This window comes from Aulonocara stuartgranti (genome assembly GCF_965226115.1).
Source record: "Aulonocara stuartgranti genome assembly, chromosome: 23".
In the NCBI taxonomy this organism is placed as follows: Eukaryota; Metazoa; Chordata; class Actinopteri; order Cichliformes; family Cichlidae; genus Aulonocara; species Aulonocara stuartgranti.
Genome location: NC_138958.1, coordinates 1,450,064 through 1,470,708, shown reverse-complemented (window position 1 = coordinate 1,470,708; position 20,645 = coordinate 1,450,064). Strand labels below are relative to the sequence as shown.

The following is a 20,645-nucleotide window of genomic DNA, read 5'->3' as shown; positions in this document are numbered from 1 at the left end:
GCTCCTTCATTCACTGACTGATCATAAAGTTATTACTTGCGTTATGTATTCATCCGTTTGAACATAATTAATGAAGCCACATGTAATCACTAAAATTTGTATTTTGGGTACAATAAGAGAGTTTCAGATGGAATGCTGTTTTGTTTTGTTTAAATTTCACCAACTTGCTGATGCCCACGGTTGTGAGTGCGGCTTCTTGCTGTACATGGGTGGATGGTTGTAAATCACATCACAGATGCCAAAAACCTCTCAAACCAAGCCCCCTTGCCGGTGATGCTGTGCGCAACCTCGTGACGGAGTCAAGCATATTCAAAACACCCCCTCACCTCCCGTGTCAAACTCAAATGTCAGCCTATTTCATGTGTCACTTTTGGAGCAGTTGCCATCCCGACGAGCCATGGAGAAGTTCGTGTTTGTGTTATTTTACTTATTTGGTGTTCTGGTGTGTTTGGGCACCGGTCAGCACCATCTGCGTGCACGTGTTGGACCGTGGACACACCGGATTCAGTGGGAGAATAACGGTCAGGTGTACAGTTTACTGAGCACTGGGACTCAGTATCGTTTACCAGCACAGACACGGAGACGCGCTCAGCTTCTATTGAGAGCAAACAACCAAGTGAACCCTCCGGCTGCGTCCAGTAGACCCACCAGAACCGGATCTTGGGAATTTAACGAACTCAACGGCCATTTTCAACAAAACGAGCGCAGTCAAGTGGATGCGTCGGTCCTTGGTGCTGATACGGATCAGTATATACTCGCCTCGGGACGACCTGGCACACGCAGTCAGTCCCCACCCCGCAGCCAAACCACCACAGAGGCTGTGGGATACTCCGGGTCCCTCCGGTCACAGTCCAGCAGCTCTTCAGCTCTTACCTCCGTCCAAGAGTTCTCCGGCAGCGGAGTCCCACGGGGAGGCCGTAGTGCACTTGGAGATGATACAGGTGTACAACGGGCCAGCGCGTCACAGGCAAGATCGCCGGATTTTACCCACAGCCGAAGCGGCAGAACCAGGTCCCAGAGCACGCATTCAACTGTTCGATCACCTGCCACATCAATATGGGTGACCACGGCAGAGGACGCTGGGAACGCACGTCATATAACCCAGGAGACCACGCTGGGAGACGCTCCCAGTGCGCGCGGTGTGCAAAGAGCGCACACTCTGACCAGAGTCACGCCAGAGTTAATTGTTTCTCCCACAGCACTGTACAGCAACGCTGTAGAATTACAATTTCCACGTAGCGGACCCGATGCCTCACGCACTACAGACGCGACTGACCCACGAGACCCGCACAGTATTCATCACAGGAACTCGGTTTTCTATAACGTTTACCCACCAGACCGCAGGAACAGGCTGAGTGCGCGCCCTCCACCAGGAGCCGGCTACGGGACCAGGTTCTTCCACAACGGTGAGACAGAAGCACCGCGGCAAAGACACCAACGTGTATTAACCCTTGTGTGGTGTTCGTATTTTTGTTACTCAGCCAGTGTTCATGGGTCTGGTGGACCCGCTAGAGTTTTGGCTTTCCAAATTAACACTATCAAACAATTTTATGTTAAATTACTCAACAGATGTTTACTTCATCCCAATTACAAGACATATGAACAGCAAACATGGTTAATTTTTTCCCTTTACCTTTGTTAGATCACATTTATGAATTAATGTGCTTCTCGTTTTTCTTTTATATAAAATGTTATAAATAAATCAGTTATAATCCAGTGGAGTGAGTGGAAAGACACAACACATTTACACGTGAAAAAATAATTAATTGTTTAATTTTTCTTTTGAAAAAAACTGAACACGGGTCTCACAGACCCGAACACCATACAAGGGTTAAAAAGTAGTTATGGAGAGGCACGCATCTTGAAGCTTTAGAGACATTATCACGCCCAATCAATCAAATTGGTTTGGCGCCGAAAGGAGTGCCGAGCCCCACATTTAAATCCCATCTAATGCAGATTTTAATGCATTTTAATGAGAACCGGAGTTAATGCCCCGTTATGACAAAACTAATGTCTCCCGTGCCAGAGCCTCTGAGCAAAGTTAAAATTAAATGCTTGATTGATAGACTTTGAGAGTCATTAGTGATTAGCCAGCAGTGATGGAGAAATTACTTCTGCAGCTTATGACAGTATATCTAAAGTTGTCCATTCATTATTCTTCCCAAGCAGATTCTTATTATGCTGATCTGTATAGATACAGGTTTTGTGACGTCTGCATAGTCAAATCAACACATGCAGCACTTTTCAATAAGGATGCAGTTTATTAGACAGTGTAGAACAGAGCTGTCAAACACAGAGGACAGACTCCATCAACAAAGCTTTATGTTTCATAAGTACAGGACAGTCTGGTCAGTGATCTAAGAGCACTTTTTCTTTTATTTTACACATTTATCATGTAGAAAAATTCAGATATTCTGTTAAAATTGCCCTTTGTTATCTTATATTCAGATATCTGAGGGATTAAATGTGGACATTTATGTGACTCTTGATGAGTAAAATGAGTTTGAAATCCCATTAGTGGAAAGTTGATGCCCCAGTTTTTGCCTTTAGGTTGTTTTAATCGTTTAAGTTTCTGATTTTTTTTCCTCTGCAGGTCTTCCAGACTTGGTTCCTGACCCTTACTACATCCAAGCAGCCTCGTACATTCAGAGAGCACAGATGTATGCACTTCGCTGTGCAGCTGAGGAGAACTGTCTTTCCAGGTGCTTTATTGGGCTTTATATGAATCTGTCTGTCAAAAATAATTTAAGTTGTTCTTCACTGACATTTTACAATACAGGTTATTTTTGCTGTGCAGCAGAAACGTGTGACGTCAGGCAGGACAAACACATTTACATCGAGATAATAAAAGATAGGACTTCTTTGAGCCTGCCTCACTGTGTTGGCCCACATCCCATTTGGATGCTACAGCTGAGTGACAGAATGACTGGACGCAAACCTGGCTGCTGCCTGAGATTCTCTCCTCTGATCTGAGCAGCCGCTCTGCCAAATAAAATAAACTCTGAAACGAAAGGCAAAGGATTTCTGAGGTGAATGCAAAAACTGCTGAGGCAAGACCAGAAACCACCTCTGCAGTAAATCATTGCGTCTGCCGCTCGGTGAGCAGGAAATAGAGTAAACTGTGCAGTGAGGCATGTATGTGTGGAGGACAAAGACTTAAAAAGGTGGTGCAAGTCGATTCCGGCTGCGCACTGAGTGCTTAAAACCCTCCGAGTGTCATCTCGGCACACAGTGAAGGTGCTCCAGGTATCTTGGCTCATTTCCTGTTTCCTTTTCCTTCAGCTCTGCATATCACCCGAGTGTGAGTGACCTCGACTATCGAGTTCTGCTGCGCTTCCCACAGCGAGTGAAGAACCAGGGAACAGCAGACTTCCTCCCGGTGAGACCCAGGCATGAGTGGGAGTGGCACAGCTGTCACCAGTGAGTTAGAAACACCATATATGTCCTCAAAGTCACACCCCAGTTCCTGCAGAGTGATGTGTGGACACAGGATTTATAACTAACAGATAAAACATTAAAACATGTCCGAGGGAGAAGTTAATTTTAGGAAACTGTAGTTTCTCAGCCAAAGATGCCTGAGGTGAGCGTTTTAGGAACATCCACTCTGACATCCCACAGAGCCAACAGTTCAGAAACAGCTGAGAGTAGACCAAATCTCTTCATCTGTTTTAATTGGAGTAATTACACGTTTTGTTTTTTGAAAAAGGGAAACATGAGATTTAAGAGAATGTTACGTACTGTAAATACAGCAGAAAGGACGGTTTCCTGAACACATTAGCAGAGAAGATTTCTCTCCTCTTCAGGCATTACCACAGCATGGAAGCATTTAGTAACTACGACCTGCTGGATGTCTCCACTGGACTGAAGGTTGCTGAGGGACACAAAGCCAGTTTCTGTCTAGAGGACACGTCGTGTGATGCAGGAGTACGGCGACGCTTTGCCTGCACTACTCACACACAAGTCAGTTTGCACTTTTGTATCTGTGCAGGATTTTCACTGGTTACGTCTTTCTCGTAAAAACGTAAAGATTTCCGCTTTTAAAGCATCGCAGAAGCAGGTTGTGTAAGTTTGGCGTCTTCTTAGGGTCTCAGTCCTGGATGCTATGACACGTACCACGCCAACATCGACTGCCAGTGGATCGACATCACTGATGTGCCGCCGGGGAACTACATACTCAAGGTGGGTTTGCAGGACGGATTTATATTATTAGTGTGAATGCTTGAAAAGCATTCACAGTATTGTTATTCTAATCTTTATTATTATTATTAGTGTGAATGCTTGAAAAGCATTCACAGTATTGTTCTTCTAATCTTTATTAGTGTGAATGCTTGAAAAGCATTCACAGTATTGTTCTTCTAATCTTTATTATTATATTTTATTCTGTATTCCGTACGTTTTTTGAAAGCCTACTCCTTCAAAACCGTTCAACTTAGAAAAACCATTCAAACATCGTTAGATTCCTATTATTTTGGACAACATTGCTTCTATTTTTCTCATTTTTAACATTTATATTTTTAATTTTATTCAACTTTATTCAACAAAAATTTCCCATGTATTTCAATGGGGAGACCCTTCAAATTCTCATTCAACTTACTCATTTTTAAACTCTTACTACTTCAACATACGTTCACATAGAGCCACCATTCAAACTTTAAAACGAAGACAAGACATTCAACTATTCAACTTGTATTTATCTTTTCAATATCTATTATACTTTTTCTTCAGTTCCAGTTTAAGTTTCATGATGTTTTTTCACCCGTTTCAGAGTTTATAATGGGTGTGTATGGGACGGAATGTTGGGGCTAGAGTGAGGCAGCTCAACTGCTAGAGTGAGAGGAGCAAAAAAATTAATCTTAAAATCTTTTTTAAAACTGCTGCTGTGTCCTCAGCGTTTGCTCTACAGGTATGATTTTACCCTCAAAACGTAGCCATGGCTGTCCTCTTTCATCCAATGTGTTTACTATTGTCCTAGGTGTTACGGTTCTTTCATAAATGTCACCAATGCACAGCCTCCTCCCTCCAACTCTTCCATAGACTCTAATGTTAAAATGGCTCAGAAGGTTCGTTTGAAAATCAGAAGAGCATGGTGTCTTTACACTGTCACCACGTCCATATAATAAACTCCACAGGCATGAAAACTGAGAATTTGGTAGACTAGACATGGCTGTCGCTCACGGTGAAAGAATTTTGTCAGTACGACTTTTACTTTTCATTTGGGAACGATTTGTTTGGGCCTGACTTTTCTGTTCATTTTAAGCAGCAAAAGTGAGGCGCATGTCTGTGTACGTGTGTATGGAGCCATTGGGTGCGGTCACTATAGCAACCAGGCTCACACCTGCCTGCTTAACGAGCTCTGCCTGCCACTCTGCCAAGATTAATCTTAAACACTTCTCTTTCAACTGCTGCTGTGTCCACAGTGTTAAAGCCATCATTTTACCCTCAAAACGTCGCCATCGTTGTTCTCTTTCCAACATCTTGTCTTTCAAAGCTCAGACATTTAAACTTTTTAAACTGTGTGGATCCAAGTGGAGGGATCACATTTTAGTCATTCAGTGATTCAAAGAATATGACCTTTTAATATTCTTTCAGATGTTTTCTGACTCTAAATGTTCTTTTCTCATTTCTTAGGTTTTTCTAATTTACAATTAAAACATTTTCAGCTTTTTTCCAACTTCTTCTTCTGTGTAACCTTCAGCTTTTAGCAGTTCAGCACTTTTGTTTTCAGGTTAAATTCGGGGTTTTTTTTTAATCTCATTCAAAATTTTTAACTTAAATTCAGTAATTATTTCATTTCAATGCATACATTCAGATTCAAGCATTCACACTGCAGTTTCTTCAGAAAATGCACTTTCTAGTTATTATATTTAGTGTGAATGCTTGAAAAGCATTCACAGTATTGTTATTCTAATCTTTATTAGTGTGAATGCTTGAAAAGCATTCACAGTATTGTTGTTGTAATCTTTATTATTATATTTTATTATTATTATTATCTATTCCGTACGTTTTTTGAAAGCCTACTCCTTCAAAACCGTTCAACTTAGAAAAACCATTCAAACACCATTAGATTCCTATTCTTTTGGACAACATTGCTTCTATTTTTTCTCATTTTTAACATTTATATTTTTAATTTTATTCAACTTTTTTCAACAAAAATTTATAATGTATTTCAATGGGGAGACCCTTCAAATTCTTATTCAACTTCCTCCTCTTTAAACTGTATCTACTTCCACATACATTGACATAGAGCCACCATTCAAACTTTAAAACGAAGACAAGACATTCAACTATTCAACTTGTATTTATCTTTTCAATATCTATTATACTTTTTCTTCAGTTCCAGTTTAAGTTTCATGATGTTTTTTCACCCGTTTCAGAGTTTATAATGGGTGTGTATGGGACGGAATGTTGGGGCTAGAGTGAGGCAGCTCAACTGCTAGAGTGAGAGGAGCAAAAAAATTAATCTTAAAATCTTTTTTAAAACTGCTGCTGTGTCCACAGCGTTTGCTCTACAGGTATGATTTTACCCTCAAAACGTAGCCATGGCTGTCCTCTTTCATCCAATGTGTTTACTATTGTCCTAGGTGTTACGGTTCTTTCATAAATGTCACCAATGCACAGCCTCCTCCCTCCAACTCTTCCATAGACTCTAATGTTAAAACGGCTCAGAAGGTTGGTTTGAAAATCAGAAGAGCATGGTGTTTTTACACTGTCACCACGTCCATATAATAAACTCCACAGGCATGAAAACTGAGAATTAGGTAGAGTGGACATTGCTGCCGCTCACGGTGAAAGAATTTCGTCAATACGACCTATACTTTTCATTTGGGAGCGATTTGTTTCGGCCTGACTTTTCTGTTCATTTTAAGCAGCAAAAGTGAGGCGCATGTCTGTGTACGTGTGTATGGAACCATTGGGTGCAGTCACTATAGCAACCAGGCTCACACCTGCCTGCTTAACGAGCTCTGCCTGCCACTGTACCAAGATTCATCTTAAGCACTTCTCTTTCAACTGCTGCTGTGTCCACAGTGTCACAGCCATCATTTTACCCTCAAATTGTCGCCATTATTGTTCTCTTTCCAACACCGTATCTTTCAAAGCTCAGGCATTTAAACTTTTTAAACTGTGTGGATCAAAGTGGAGGGATCACATTTGAGTCATTCAGTGATTCAAAGAATATGACCTTTTAATATTCTTTCAGATGTTTTCTGACTCTAAATGTTCTTTTCTCATTTCTTAGGTTTTTCTAATTTACAATTAAAACATTTTCAGCTTTTTTCCAACTTCTTCTTCTGTGTAACCTTCAGCTTTTAGCAGTTCAGCACTTTTGTTTTCAGGTTAAATTCGGTTTTTTTTTTTTTTTATCTCATTCAATATTTTTAACTCAAAATTCAGCAATTAATTCATTTCAATGCATACATTCAGATTCAAGCATTCACACTGCAGTTTCTTCAGAAAATGCACTTTCTAGTTATTAGTGTGAATGCTTGAAAAGCATTCACAGTATTGTTCTTCTAATCTTTATTATTATTATTATTATTATATTTTATTCTGTATTCCGTACGTTTTTTGTAATCCTATAACTTCAAAACCGTTCAACTTAGAAAAACCATTCAAACACCGTTAGATTCCTATTCTTTTGGACAACACTGCTTCTATTTTTCATATTTTTAACATTTATATTTTTAATTTTATTCAACTTTATTCAACAAAAATTTATAATGTATTTCAATGGGGAGACCCTTCAAATCCTCATTCAACTTACTCATTTTTAAACTCTTACTACTTCCACATACATTGACATAGAGCCACCATTCAAACTTTAAAACGAAGACAAGACATTCAACTATTCAACTTGTATTTATCTTTTCAATATCTATTATACTTTTTCTTCAGTTCCAGTTTAAGTTTCATGATGTTTTTTCAGCCGTTTCAGAGTTTATAATGGGTGTGTATGGGACGGAATGTTAACGAGCTCTGCCTGCCACTGTGCCAAGATTCATCTTAAGCACTTCTCTTTCAACTGCTGCTGTGTCCACAGTGTTACAGCCATCATTTTACCCTCAAATTGTCGCCATTATTGTTCTCTTTCCAACACCGTGTCTTTCAAAGCTCAGGCATTTAAACTTTTTAAACTGTGTGGATCAAAGTGGAGGGATCACATTTGAGTCATTCAGTGATTCAAAGAATATGACCTTTTAATATTCATTCAGATGTTTTCTGACTCTAAATGTTCTTTTCTCATTTCTTAGGGTTTTCTAATTTACATTTAAAACATTTTCAGTTTTTTTCCAACTCCTTCTTCTGTGTAACCTTCAGCTTTTAGCAGTTCAGCACCTTTGTTTTCAGGTTAAATTCGGGGTTTTTTTGTTTTTTTTTAATCTCATTCAATATTTTTAACTCAAAATTCAGCAATTAATTCATTTCAGTGCATACATTCAGATTCAAGCATTCACACTGCAGTTTCTTCAGAAAATGCACTTTCTAGTTAGTGTGAATGCTTGAAAAGCATTCACAGTATTGTTCTTCTAATCTTTATTATTATATTTTATCTATTCCGTACGTTTTTTGAAAGCCTACTCCTTCAAAACCGTTCAACTTAGAAAAACCATTCAAACATCGTTAGATTCCTATTCTTTTGGACATGATTGCTTGTATTTTTCTCATTTTTAACATTTATATTTTTAATTTTATTCAACTTTATTCAACAAAAATTTCCCATGTATTTCAATGGGGAGACCCTTCAAATTCTCATTCAACTTACTTATTTTTAAACTCTTACTACTTCAACATACGTTCACATAGAGCCACCATTCAAACTTTAAAACGAAGACAAGACATTCAACTATTCAACTTGTATTTATCTTTTCAATATCTATTATACTTTTTCTTCAGTTCCAGTTTAAGTTTCATGATGTTTTTTCACCCGTTTCAGAGTTTATAATGGGTGTGTATGGGACGGAATGTTGGGGCTAGAGTGAGGCAGCTCAACTGCTAGAGTGAGAGGAGCAAAAAAAATAATCTTAAAATCTTTTTTAAAACTGCTGCTGTGTCCGCAGCGTTTGCTCTACAGGTATGATTTTACCCTCAAAACGTAGCCATGGCTGTCCTCTTTCATCCAATGTGTTTACTATTGTCCTAGGTGTTATGGTTCTTTCATAAATGTCACCAATGCACAGCCTCCTCCCTCCAACTCTTCCATAGACTCTAATGTTAAAATGGCTCAGAAGGTTCGTTTGAAAATCAGAAGAGCATGGTGTCTTTCCACTGTCACCACGTCCATATAATAAACTCCACAGACATGAAAACTGAGAATTAGGTAGACTAGACATTGCTGTCGCTCACAGTGAAAGAATTTTGTCAATACGACTTTTACTTTTCATTTGGGAACGATTTGTTTGGGCCTGACTTTTCTGTTCATTTTAAGCAGCAAAAGTGAGGCGCATGTCTGTGTACGTGTGTATGGAGCCATTGGGTGCGGTCACTATAGCAACCAGGCTCACACCTGCCTGCTTAACGAGCTCTCTCTCTCTCTCTGCCAAGATTCATCTTAAACACTTCTCTTTCAACTGCTGCTGTGTCCACAGTGTTAAAGCCATCATTTTACCCTCAAAACGTCGCCATCGTTGTTCATCTTGTCTTTCAAAGCTCAGAGATGTAAACTTTTTAAACTGTGTGGGTCCAAGTGGAGGGATCACATTTTAGTCATTCAGTGATTCAAAGAATATGACCTTTTAATATTCATTCAGATGTTTTCTGACTCTAAATGTTCTTTTCTCATTTCTTAGGTTTTTCTAATTTACAATTAAAACATTTTCAGCTTTTTTCCAACTTCTTCTTCTGTGTAACCTTCAGCTTTTAGCAGTTCAGCACTTTTGTTTTCAGGTTAAATTCGGGTTTTTTTTTTAATCTCATTCAAAATTTTTAACTCAAAATTCAGTAATTATTTCATTTCAATGCATACATTCAGATTCAAGCATTCACACTGCAGTTTCTTCAGAAAATGCACTTTCTAGTTAGTGTGAATGCTTGAAAAGCATTCACAGTATTGTTCTTCTAATCTTTATTATTATATTTTATCTATTCCGTACGTTTTTTGAAAGCCTACTCCTTCAAAACCGTTCAACTTAGAAAAACCATTCAAACACCATTAGATTCCTATTCTTTTGGACATGATTGCTTGTATTTTTCTCATTTTTAACATTTATATTTTTAATTTTATTCAACTTTATTCAACAAAAATTTCCCATGTATTTCAATGGGGAGACCCTTCAAATTCTCATTCAACTTACTCATTTTTAAACTCTTACTACTTCCACATACGTTGACATAGAGCCACCATTCAAACTTTAAAACGAAGACAAGACATTCAACTATTCAACTTGTATTTATCTTTTCAATATCTATTATACTTTTTCTTCAGTTCCAGTTTAAGTTTCATGATGTTTTTTCACCCGTTTCAGAGTTTATAATGGGTGTGTATGGGACGGAATGTTGGGGCTAGAGTGAGGCAGCTCAACTGCTAGAGTGAGAGGAGCAAAAAAATTAATCTTAAAATCTTTTTTAAAACTGCTGCTGTGTCCGCAGCGTTTGCTCTACAGGTATGATTTTACCCTCAAAACGTAGCCATCGCTGTCCTCTTTCATCCAATGTGTTTACTATTGTCCTAGGTGTTATGGTTCTTTCGTAAATGTCACCAATGCACAGCCTCCTCCCTCCAACTCTTCCATAGACTCTAATGTTAAAACGGCTCAGAAGGTTGGTTTGAAAATCAGAAGAGCATGGTGTTTTTACACTGTCACCACGTCCATATAATAAACTCCACAGGCATGAAAACTGAGAATTAGGTAGACTAGACATTGCTGCCGCTCACGGTGAAAGAATTTCGTCAATACGACCTATACTTTTCATTTGGGAGCAATTTGTTTCGGCCTGACTTTTCTGTTCATTTTAAGCAGCAAAAGTGAGGCGCATGTCTGTGTACGTGTGTATGGAGCCATTGGGTGCAGTCACTATAGCAACCAGGCTCACACCTGCCTGCTTAACGAGCTCTGCCTGCCACTGTACCAAGATTCATCTTAAACACTTCTCTTTCAACTGCTGCTGTGTCCACAGTGTTACAGCCATCATTTTACCCTCAAATTGTCGCCATTATTGTTCTCTTTCCAACACCGTGTCTTTCAAAGCTCAGGCATTTAAACTTTTTAAACTGTGTGGATCAAAGTGGAGGGATCACATTTGAGTCATTCAGTGATTCAAAGAATATGACCTTTTAATATTCATTCAGATGTTTTCTGACTCTAAATGTTCTTTTCTCATTTCTTAGGGTTTTCTAATTTACAATTAAAACATTTTCAGCTTTTTTCCAACTTCTTCTTCTGTGTAACCTTCAGCTTTTAGCAGTTCAGCACTTTTGTTTTCAGGTTAAATTCGGGTTTTTTTTTTTTATCTCATTCAATATTTTTAACTCAAAATTCAGTAATTAATTCATTTCAGTGCATACATTCAGATTCAAGCATTCACACTGCAGTTTCTTCAGAAAATGCACTTTCTAGTTATATTTTATTCTGTATTCCGTACGTTTTTTGAAAGCCTACTCCTTCAAAACCGTTCAACTTAGAAAAACCATTCAAACATCGTTAGATTCCTATTATTTTGGACAACATTGCTTCTATTTTTCTCATTTTTAACATTTATATTTTTAATTTTATTCAACTTTATTCAACAAAAATTTCCCATGTATTTCAATGGGGAGACCCTTCAAATTCTCATTCAACTTACTCATTTTTAAACTCTTACTACTTCAACATACGTTGACATAGAGCCACCATTCAAACTTTAAAATGAAGACAAGACATTCAACTATTCAACTTGTATTTATCTTTTCAATATCTATTATACTTTTTCTTCAGTTCCAGTTTAAGTTTCATGATGTTTTTTCACCTGTTTCAGAGTTTATAATGGGTGTGTATGGGACGGAATGTTGGGGCTAGAGTGAGGCAGCTCAACTGCTAGAGTGAGAGGAGCAAAAAAATTAATCTTAAAATATTTTTTAAAACTGCTGCTGTGTCCGCAGCGTTTGCTCTACAGGTATGATTTTACCCTCAAAACGTAGCCATCGTTGTCCTCTTTCATCCAATGTGTTTACTATTGTACCAGGTGTTATGGTTCTTTCATAAATGTCACCAATGCACAGCCTCCTCCCTCCAACTCTTCCATAGACTCTAATGTTAAAATGGCTCAGAAGGTTGGTTTGAAAATCAGAAGAGCATGGTGTCTTTCCACTGTCACCACGTCCATATAATAAACTCCACAGGCATGAAAACTGAGAATTCAGTAGACTAGAAGCTGCTGTCGCTCACGGTGAAAGAATTTTGTCAATACGACTTTTACTTTTCATTTGGGAACAATTTGTTTCGGCCTGACTTTTCTGTTCATTTTAAGCAGCAAAAGTGAGGCGCATGTCTGTGTACGTGTGTATGGAGCCATTGGGTGCGGTCACTATAGCAACCAGGCTCACACCTGCCTGCTTAACGAGCTCTGCCTGCCACTGTACCAAGATTCATCTTAAGCACTTCTCTTTCAACTGCTGCTGTGTCCACAGTGTTACAGCCATCATTTTACCCTCAAAATGTCGCCATTATTGTTCTCTTTCCAACACCGTATCTTTCAAAGCTCAGGCATTTAAACTTTTTAAACTGTGTGGATCAAAGTGGAGGGATCACATTTGAGTCATTCAGTGATTCAAAGAATATGACCTTTTAATATAAATTCAGATGTTTTCTGACTCTAAATGTTCTTTTCTCATTTCTTAGGGTTTTCTAATTTACATTTAAAACATTTTCAGTTTTTTTCCAACTCCTTCTTCTGTGTAACCTTCAGCTTTTAGCAGTTCAGCACCTTTGTTTTCAGGTTAAATTCGTTTTTTTTTTGTTTTTTTTTAATCTCATTCAATATTTTTAACTCAAAATTCAGCAATTAATTCATTTCAGTGCATACATTCAGATTCAAGCATTCACACTGCAGTTTCTTCAGAAAATGCACTTTCTAGTTTATTCTGTATTCCGTACGTTTTTTGAAAGCCTACTCCTTCAAAACCGTTCAACTTAGAAAAACCATTCAAACATCGTTAGATTCCTATTATTTTGGACAACATTGCTTCTATTTTTCTCATTTTTAACATTTATATTTTTAATTTTATTCAACTTTATTCAACAAAAATTTCCCATGTATTTCAATGGGGAGACCCTTCAAATTCTCATTCAACTTACTCATTTTTAAACTCTTACTACTTCAACATACGTTCACATAGAGCCACCATTCAAACTTTAAAACGAAGACAAGACATTCAACTATTCAACTTGTATTTATCTTTTCAATATCTATTATACTTTTTCTTCAGTTCCAGTTTAAGTTTCATGATGTTTTTTCACCCGTTTCAGAGTTTATAATGGGTGTGTATGGGACGGAATGTTGGGGCTAGAGTGAGGCAGCTCAACTGCTAGAGTGAGAGGAGCAAAAAAATTAATCTTAAAATCTTTTTTAAAACTGCTGCTGTGTCCTCAGCGTTTGCTCTACAGGTATGATTTTACCCTCAAAACGTAGCCATGGCTGTCCTCTTTCATCCAATGTGTTTACTATCGTCCTAGGTGTTACGGTTCTTTCATAAATGTCACCAATGCACAGCCTCCTCCTTCCAACTCTTCCATAGACTCTAATGTTAAAATGGCTCAGAAGGTTCGTTTGAAAATCAGAAGAGCATGGTGTCTTTCCACTGTCACCACGTCCATATAATAAGCTCCACAGACATGAAAACTGAGAATTCAGTAGACTAGACATTGCTGTCACTCACGGTGAAAGAATTTTGTCAATACGACTTTTACTTTTCATTTGGGAACGATTTGTTTCGGCCTGACTTTTCTGTTCATTTTAAGCAGCAAAAGTGAGGCGCATGTCTGTGTACGTGTGTATGGAGCCATTGGGTGCGGTCACTATAGCAACCAGGCTCACACCTGCCTGCTTAACGAGCTCTGCCTGCCACTGTACCAAGATTCATCTTAAGCACTTCTCTTTCAACTGCTGCTGTGTCCACAGTGTTACAGCCATCATTTTACCCTCAAATTGTCGCCATTATTGTTCTCTTTCCAACACCGTATCTTTCAAAGCTCAGGCATTTAAACTTTTTAAACTGTGTGGATCAAAGTGGAGGGATCACATTTGAGTCATTCAGTGATTCAAAGAATATGACCTTTTAATATTCATTCAGATGTTTTCTGACTCTAAATGTTCTTTTCTCATTTCTTAGGGTTTTCTAATTTACATTTAAAACATTTTCAGTTTTTTTCCAACTCCTCCTTCTGTGTAACCTTCAGCTTTTAGCAGTTCAGCACCTTTGTTTTCAGGTTAAATTCGTTGTTTTTTTTTTGTTTTTTTTATCTCATTCAATATTTTTAACTCAAAATTCAGCAATTAATTCATTTCAGTGCATACATTCAGATTCAAGCATTCACACTGCAGTTTCTTCAGAAAATGCACTTTCTAGTTAGTGTGAATGCTTGAAAAGCATTCACAGTATTGTTATTCGAATCTTTATTATTATATATTCCGTACGTTTTTTGGCATCTAACTCCTTCAAAACCGTTCAACTTAGAAAAACCATTCAAACACCGTTAGATTCCTATTCTTTTGGACATGACTGCTTCTATTTTTCTCATTTTTAACATTTATATTTTTAATTTTATTCAACTTTATTCAACAAAAATTTCCCATGTATTTCAATGGGGAGACCCTTCAAATTCTCATTCAACTTACTCATTTTTAAACTCTTACTACTTCCACATACATTGACATAGAGCCACCATTCAAACTTTAAAACGAAGACAAGACATTCAACTATTCAACTTGTATTTATCTTTTCAATATCTATTATACTTTTTCTTCAGTTCCAGTTTAAGTTTCATGATGTTTTTTCAGCCGTTTCAGAGTTTATAATGGGTGTGTATGGGACGGAATGTTGGGGCTAGAGTGAGGCAGCTCAACTGCTAGAGTGAGAGGAGCAAAAAAATTAATCTTAAAATCTTTTTTAAAACTGCTGCTGTGTCCGCAGCGTTTGCTCTACAGGTATGATTTTACCCTCAAAACGTAGCCATCGCTGTCCTCTTTCATCCAATGTGTTTACTATTGTACTAGGTGTTATGGTTCTTTCATAAATGTCACCAATGCACAGCCTCCTCCCTCCAACTCTTCCATAGACTAATGTTAAAACGGCTCAGAAGGTTGGTTTGAAAATCAGAAGAGCATGGTGTTTTTACACTGTCACCACGTCCATATAATAAACTCCACAGGCATGAAAACTGAGAATTAGGTAGACTAGACATTGCTGCCGCTCACGGTGAAAGAATTTCGTCAATACGACCTATACTTTTCATTTGGGAGCGATTTGTTTCGGCCTGACTTTTCTGTTCATTTTAAGCAGCAAAAGTGAGGCGCATGTCTGTGTACGTGTGTATGGAGCCATTGGGTGCAGTCACTATAGCAACCAGGCTCACACCTGCCTGCTTAACGAGCTCTGCCTGCCACTGTACCAAGATTCATCTTAAACACTTCTCTTTCAACTGCTGCTGTGTCCACAGTGTTAAAGCCATCATTTTACCCTCAAAACGTCGCCATCGTTGTTCTCTTTCCAACATCTTGTCTTTCAAAGCTCAGACATTTAAACTTTTTAAACTGTGTGGATCCAAGTGGAGGGATCACATTTTAGTCATTCAGTGATTCAAAGAATATGACCTTTTAATATTCATTCAGATGTTTTCTGACTCTAAATGTTCTTTTCTCATTTCTTAGGTTTTTCTAATTTGCAATTAAAACATTTTCAGCTTTTTTCCAACTTCTTCTTCTGTGTAACCTTCAGCTTTTAGCAGTTCAGCACTTTTGTTTTCAGGTTAAATTCGGTTTTTTTTTTATCTCATTCAAGATTTTTAACTTAAATTCAGTAATTAATTCATTTCAGTGCATACATTCAGATTCAAGCATTCACACTGCAGTTTCTTCAGAAAATGCACTTTCTAGTTGTGTGGATGCTTTAAGCATCCACACTATTGAGTTCCTGTTTCTCTTTATTCTTTATTATTGTGTGGATGCTTTAAGCATCCACACTATTGAGTTCCTGTTTCTCTTTATTCTTTATACTTTATTATTATTATTATTCCAGTTGCTTCCGTACACTTTTTGGCACTTAACTACTTCCACAATTTTCAGCCGATTTTCACCGTTCAAATTTTAAACTATTCTGCTATTTTTGCTCTTTCTAGCTATGATTTTTGCTATTTTTAACTATTATACTTTTTAAAATATTCCACTTTTTTCCTTTAATTTGTCCCATTGAAATGAATGGGAAACTTCTGCAATTCTGCTAAAATTTGCTTGTTTTTGAAACTTAACTACTTCCTCATATTTTCACCTAGAACAACCATTCAAACTTTAAAATGTTCATAAATTATTGGGCTATTCAGGTATGATTCAGCTTTTTGAAATCTTTTACTGTTTTACTTTTATGCCTCTTAAAGTTTTGAGTTGCAAAATTGTGATTTTTCACAAAATACATGCGTTGTTATGGTTGCTATGCTCTTGGCTTCCAGTGTACCACTGAAGCTTTTGCAGTCTTCTCTTCATGTCCGAACAACTGTTTGCTACTTGCTCAATTTTCACTCAACTTCCACAAATTATACATCAAAACGTAGGTATTTTTGCTGGCTTTCAGAAAATGTCACTATCATTGTTGTGGTATTCATAGAACTTTCGCAAATCTCCTCAGACCAACACAATGTCGGAAAACTCTCCATATAAAGTCAATGGAGAGTTTGTTCAAAATCACGGCTGGATTTCTGTAATGAGAGGCATATTCGAATCGTCATATCTCCTTAACGAAACAAAGTTAAGACATGAGGCTTGTCCCCGAATATCTTCAGACACCCCTGACGCTCACAATTCAAGAATTTCTTTCTCACCTATTACCGTTCTGAAATGAGTTGGACTTGTTTGAGGGTAGGAAATTTGTCCTTCGCTCAGATTTCTTCAGATTTCAAACCCTGGAAATGAACCACTTTTTTCTCTCGTCATAACTTTTTGTTGGATTTCCACAGAGACCTGAAAATTTCCATGATTGTTCACCAAAGCCTGCTGTCTCTTACGGTGAAAGAATGATATCGATACTCCAAATAGATTTAGAGTTACAAAGCGTTGTTTGAGGGCAAGTCAAGGCAGTTTTTGCTTCGCTCTACTCAGTTATGGTGCATTACAAGTCAAATATCTTTAATAATTCATATTTTAATGATAAATTGTTAACACTGGAAGATTCCCCCATCTCTTCTGAACAAAACGGTGTAAGAATGACCGCTCTAGCCCCTACGGTTAGGAAATTATGGTCATTTGTTTGAGGGGAGTCGTCACTATGAGAAATAGGCTGCAATAATCCTGTGCCTCTCTGTGCTGCGTGTGTAAAAAGGATGCACCTGTTTTGGCGGGAAAACGTAAACAGCCACTCTGATTGGTGGATTTAAATTCGGCAGCTCTCTCCCTCTGTGTGTGTGTGTGTGTGTGTGTGTGTGTGTGTGTGTGTGTGTGTGTGTGTGTTTAGTGGGAGAGAGAGGACCCTGCCCTTATTTGGCAGCATGTCATTGTAGGATTTAAATTGAATATAGTTAGACTGGTTGACTGAATTAGAGCCTGTGTTTGTGTGTCCCTCTGTGCATTTGTTTCAATATGCCTCCATATTTGTAATTTTGTAAGTTATTACTATTCTGCTAAATCATAGTATTTCTGCTATTTTATAAGATTTGTGCAAAATATAGTATTTCTGATTAATTATAGTTTTTCTACTAAATCACAGTACAGTATTTCTGCTTTTTATAGGATTTGTGCTAAAACATAATATTTCTACTAAATGTAGTATTTATGCTTAATCATACTATTTCTGCTTTTTATAGGATTTGTGCTTAATATAGTATTTCTGCTAAATTATAGTATTTCTGCTTTTTATAGTATTTGTGCTAAAACATAGTATTTCTACTAAATGTAGTATTTATGCTTAATCATAGTATTTCTATATATTTCTGCCAGGTCCCCAGGCAGCCAATCCTCTGTGAGGACTTAGACATTCAAATTTTCAAATCAGGGCCTGCACGGTTTCCCAGCCAATCATATATGTGTCCTGAGGCATTCAAATTTGCATATTGGGGCCTTCGTGGCTTCTAAGCCAGCCAATCATATCTGAGGGCTGAGGAATTCAAATCCACAAATCAGGGCCTGCACAGCTTCCCAGCCAGCCAATCATGTATGTGGGCTCCAGGCATTCAAATTTGCATATTGGGGAATTCGTGGCTTCTAAGTCAACAAGTCATCCATGTCATATATCTCTAAAAATTCATATTTTAATGATAAATTGTCAACACTTGAAGATTCCCCCATCTCTTCTGAACAAAACGGTGTAAGAATGACCCTTCTAGCCCCTACGGTTAGGAAATTATGGTCATTTGTTTGAGGGGAGTCGTCACTATGAGAAATAGGCTGCAATAATCCTGTGTGTCTCTGTGCTGCGTGTGTAAACAGAAGCACCTGTTTTGGCAGGAAAAAGTGCACAGGCTCTCTGATTGGTGGATTCAAATTCAGCAGCTCCCAGGCTGACCTAGAAACTTACTTCTCTCTCCCTGTGTGTGTGTGTGTGTGTGTGTGTGTGTGTGTGTGTGTGTTTGTGTGTGTGTGTGTGTGTGTGTGTGTGTGTGTGTGTGTGTGTGTGTGTGTGTGTGTGTGTGTGAGAGACAGAGAGAGAGAGAGAGAGAGAGAGAGAAAGGCTTTCAATGGGATGACCTCATTCTAAGCTTCAAATTCAATATATTTAGACTGGTTGACTGAATTGGATCTTGTGTGTGTCTCTCTCTGTGCATGTGTGTTTCCTTATGTGTACATATTTCTGATTGTGTGGCTGTTATATACTTTTTTTTGCTGATTTTTTTCATTTAACAAGTATATTTGAGGGACCCTCAGCATGTTCAGCATTTTTTCAGCTGTCCATTTTGCTTTTCCGATTTTTCTGTTTAACTTATTACTATTGTGCTAAATCATACTATTTCTGCTTTTAATAGGATTTGTGCTTAATATAGTATTTCTGCTTTTTATAGGATTTGTGCTTAATATACTATTTCTGCTTTTTATAGGATTTGTGCTTAATATAGTATTTCTGCTAAATGTAGTATTTATGCTTAACCATACTATTTCTATATATTTCTGCCAGGCAGCCAATCCTCTGTGCGGACTCAGACACATATCACATATCAGGGCCTGCACGGCTTCCCAGTCAGCCAATCATATCTGAGGTCTTCCGTTTCCTCTCTCGTCATATCTCAGTGACGGTTGTACAAAGAGCAATGAAAATCGCAGTCAAAGTACACCAAAGTCCACTGATTCAGCCAGTAGAAGAATTATGCTTCTAGTCCACCTAGTGTTTGAGTTACACAACGTTTTGTAACTGCAAAAAATGGGGTTTTCCGCCTCTCACCGCGATCTAATTCTGACTCCTCATCACCCTGTTTTTCAAAGTGGCTCCTCTCTTTCCAAGTGGCGCAGTTGGTAATGACACGGGTCTGCAAACCAAAGGTCGTGGGTTCGATTCCACCTTGGTCAACATGTTTTTTTTCCCCTACAAATTAATACACTGTCACAGACCAGTAATTCATATTCATCATTTATTACAATTCTGCAAACTTTTATGATTTTACCAGCTTTTCTAATATGGACCTCACATTCTTGTTAACACTCCATGGCACAAATACTCTTCCCTTTAGGCTATTTCTCCCATTTTAAAGTATTACTCCTCCATAATTGTATTTCTGTTAAATCAAAGTACTTTTACTACATCTTAGTACTTCTGCTCAATCATAGTATTTCTGCTAAATCATAGTATTTCTGCTACTTTTTGGTACTTGTGCTAAATACAGTATTTCTGCTAAATCATACTATTTCTACTATATTATATTTTTCTTTCTAAATATAGCATTTCTGCTATATAATTGTATTTCTGCTATGTTATAATATTTGTGCTAAACCAGAGTATTTGTGCTGAAACATAGTATTTCTGCCAAATTATAGTATTTCTGCCAAATTATAATATTTGTGCTAAAACATAGTCTTAATTTAAAATTACAATATTCATAGTTCATCACAGTATCTCTGGTAAATCACAATATTTCTGCTCTGTTGTATTATTTTTCTAAATCATAGTGTTTCTGTAATGTTTAAGTATTTTTGGCGAAATATATTCTTTCTGTTATCTTATACTATTTCTCCTAAATTCTTGTATTTTTGAGAAGTTATCATGTTTCTGGTAAGTTACAATATTTCTGCTAAGTTCTGCTATTGTATTTCTGCCAAGTATTATGTTTCCTCTAAGATATTGCAGTTCTGCGAAGTTATTACATTTTAGCAAAGTTCCTTTGCTTCTGCAAAGTTTTTACAATTTCTGCAACTTTTCAGCTTTTTCAGCTAGTTTTAGCAGACAGCTTCAGCTTTAAAGCAATTCAGAATTCATGATTACAACCAATATGTAGTAGAATAAAAGAAACAAATGTGCAATGAACATATCAGGAGTCCCTGTT

The 20,645-nt window shown here is 37.6% G+C and overlaps 1 protein-coding gene across 2 annotated transcripts in view; it reads left to right on the top strand.

Annotated features, from left to right (window-relative positions):
• Window positions 1-20,645, top strand: part of loxl5a (lysyl oxidase-like 5a) — a 56,629-nt gene that overhangs the window by 3,375 nt on the left and 32,609 nt on the right. The window contains exons 1-5 of one of the 2 annotated variants that reach the window (XM_082525487.1): window positions 327-1,406; window positions 2,594-2,702; window positions 3,283-3,420; window positions 3,804-3,960; window positions 4,084-4,179. In XM_082525487.1, coding sequence (XP_082381613.1) covers window positions 398-1,406; window positions 2,594-2,702; window positions 3,283-3,420; window positions 3,804-3,960; window positions 4,084-4,179 — 1,509 coding nt within the window. In that variant the 5' untranslated portion in view covers window positions 327-397. Of the gene's footprint in view, window positions 1-326; window positions 1,407-2,593; window positions 2,703-3,282; window positions 3,421-3,803; window positions 3,961-4,083; window positions 4,180-20,645 lie in introns of those variants that run through there. The other variant, XM_082525488.1, reaches the window with a different exon arrangement.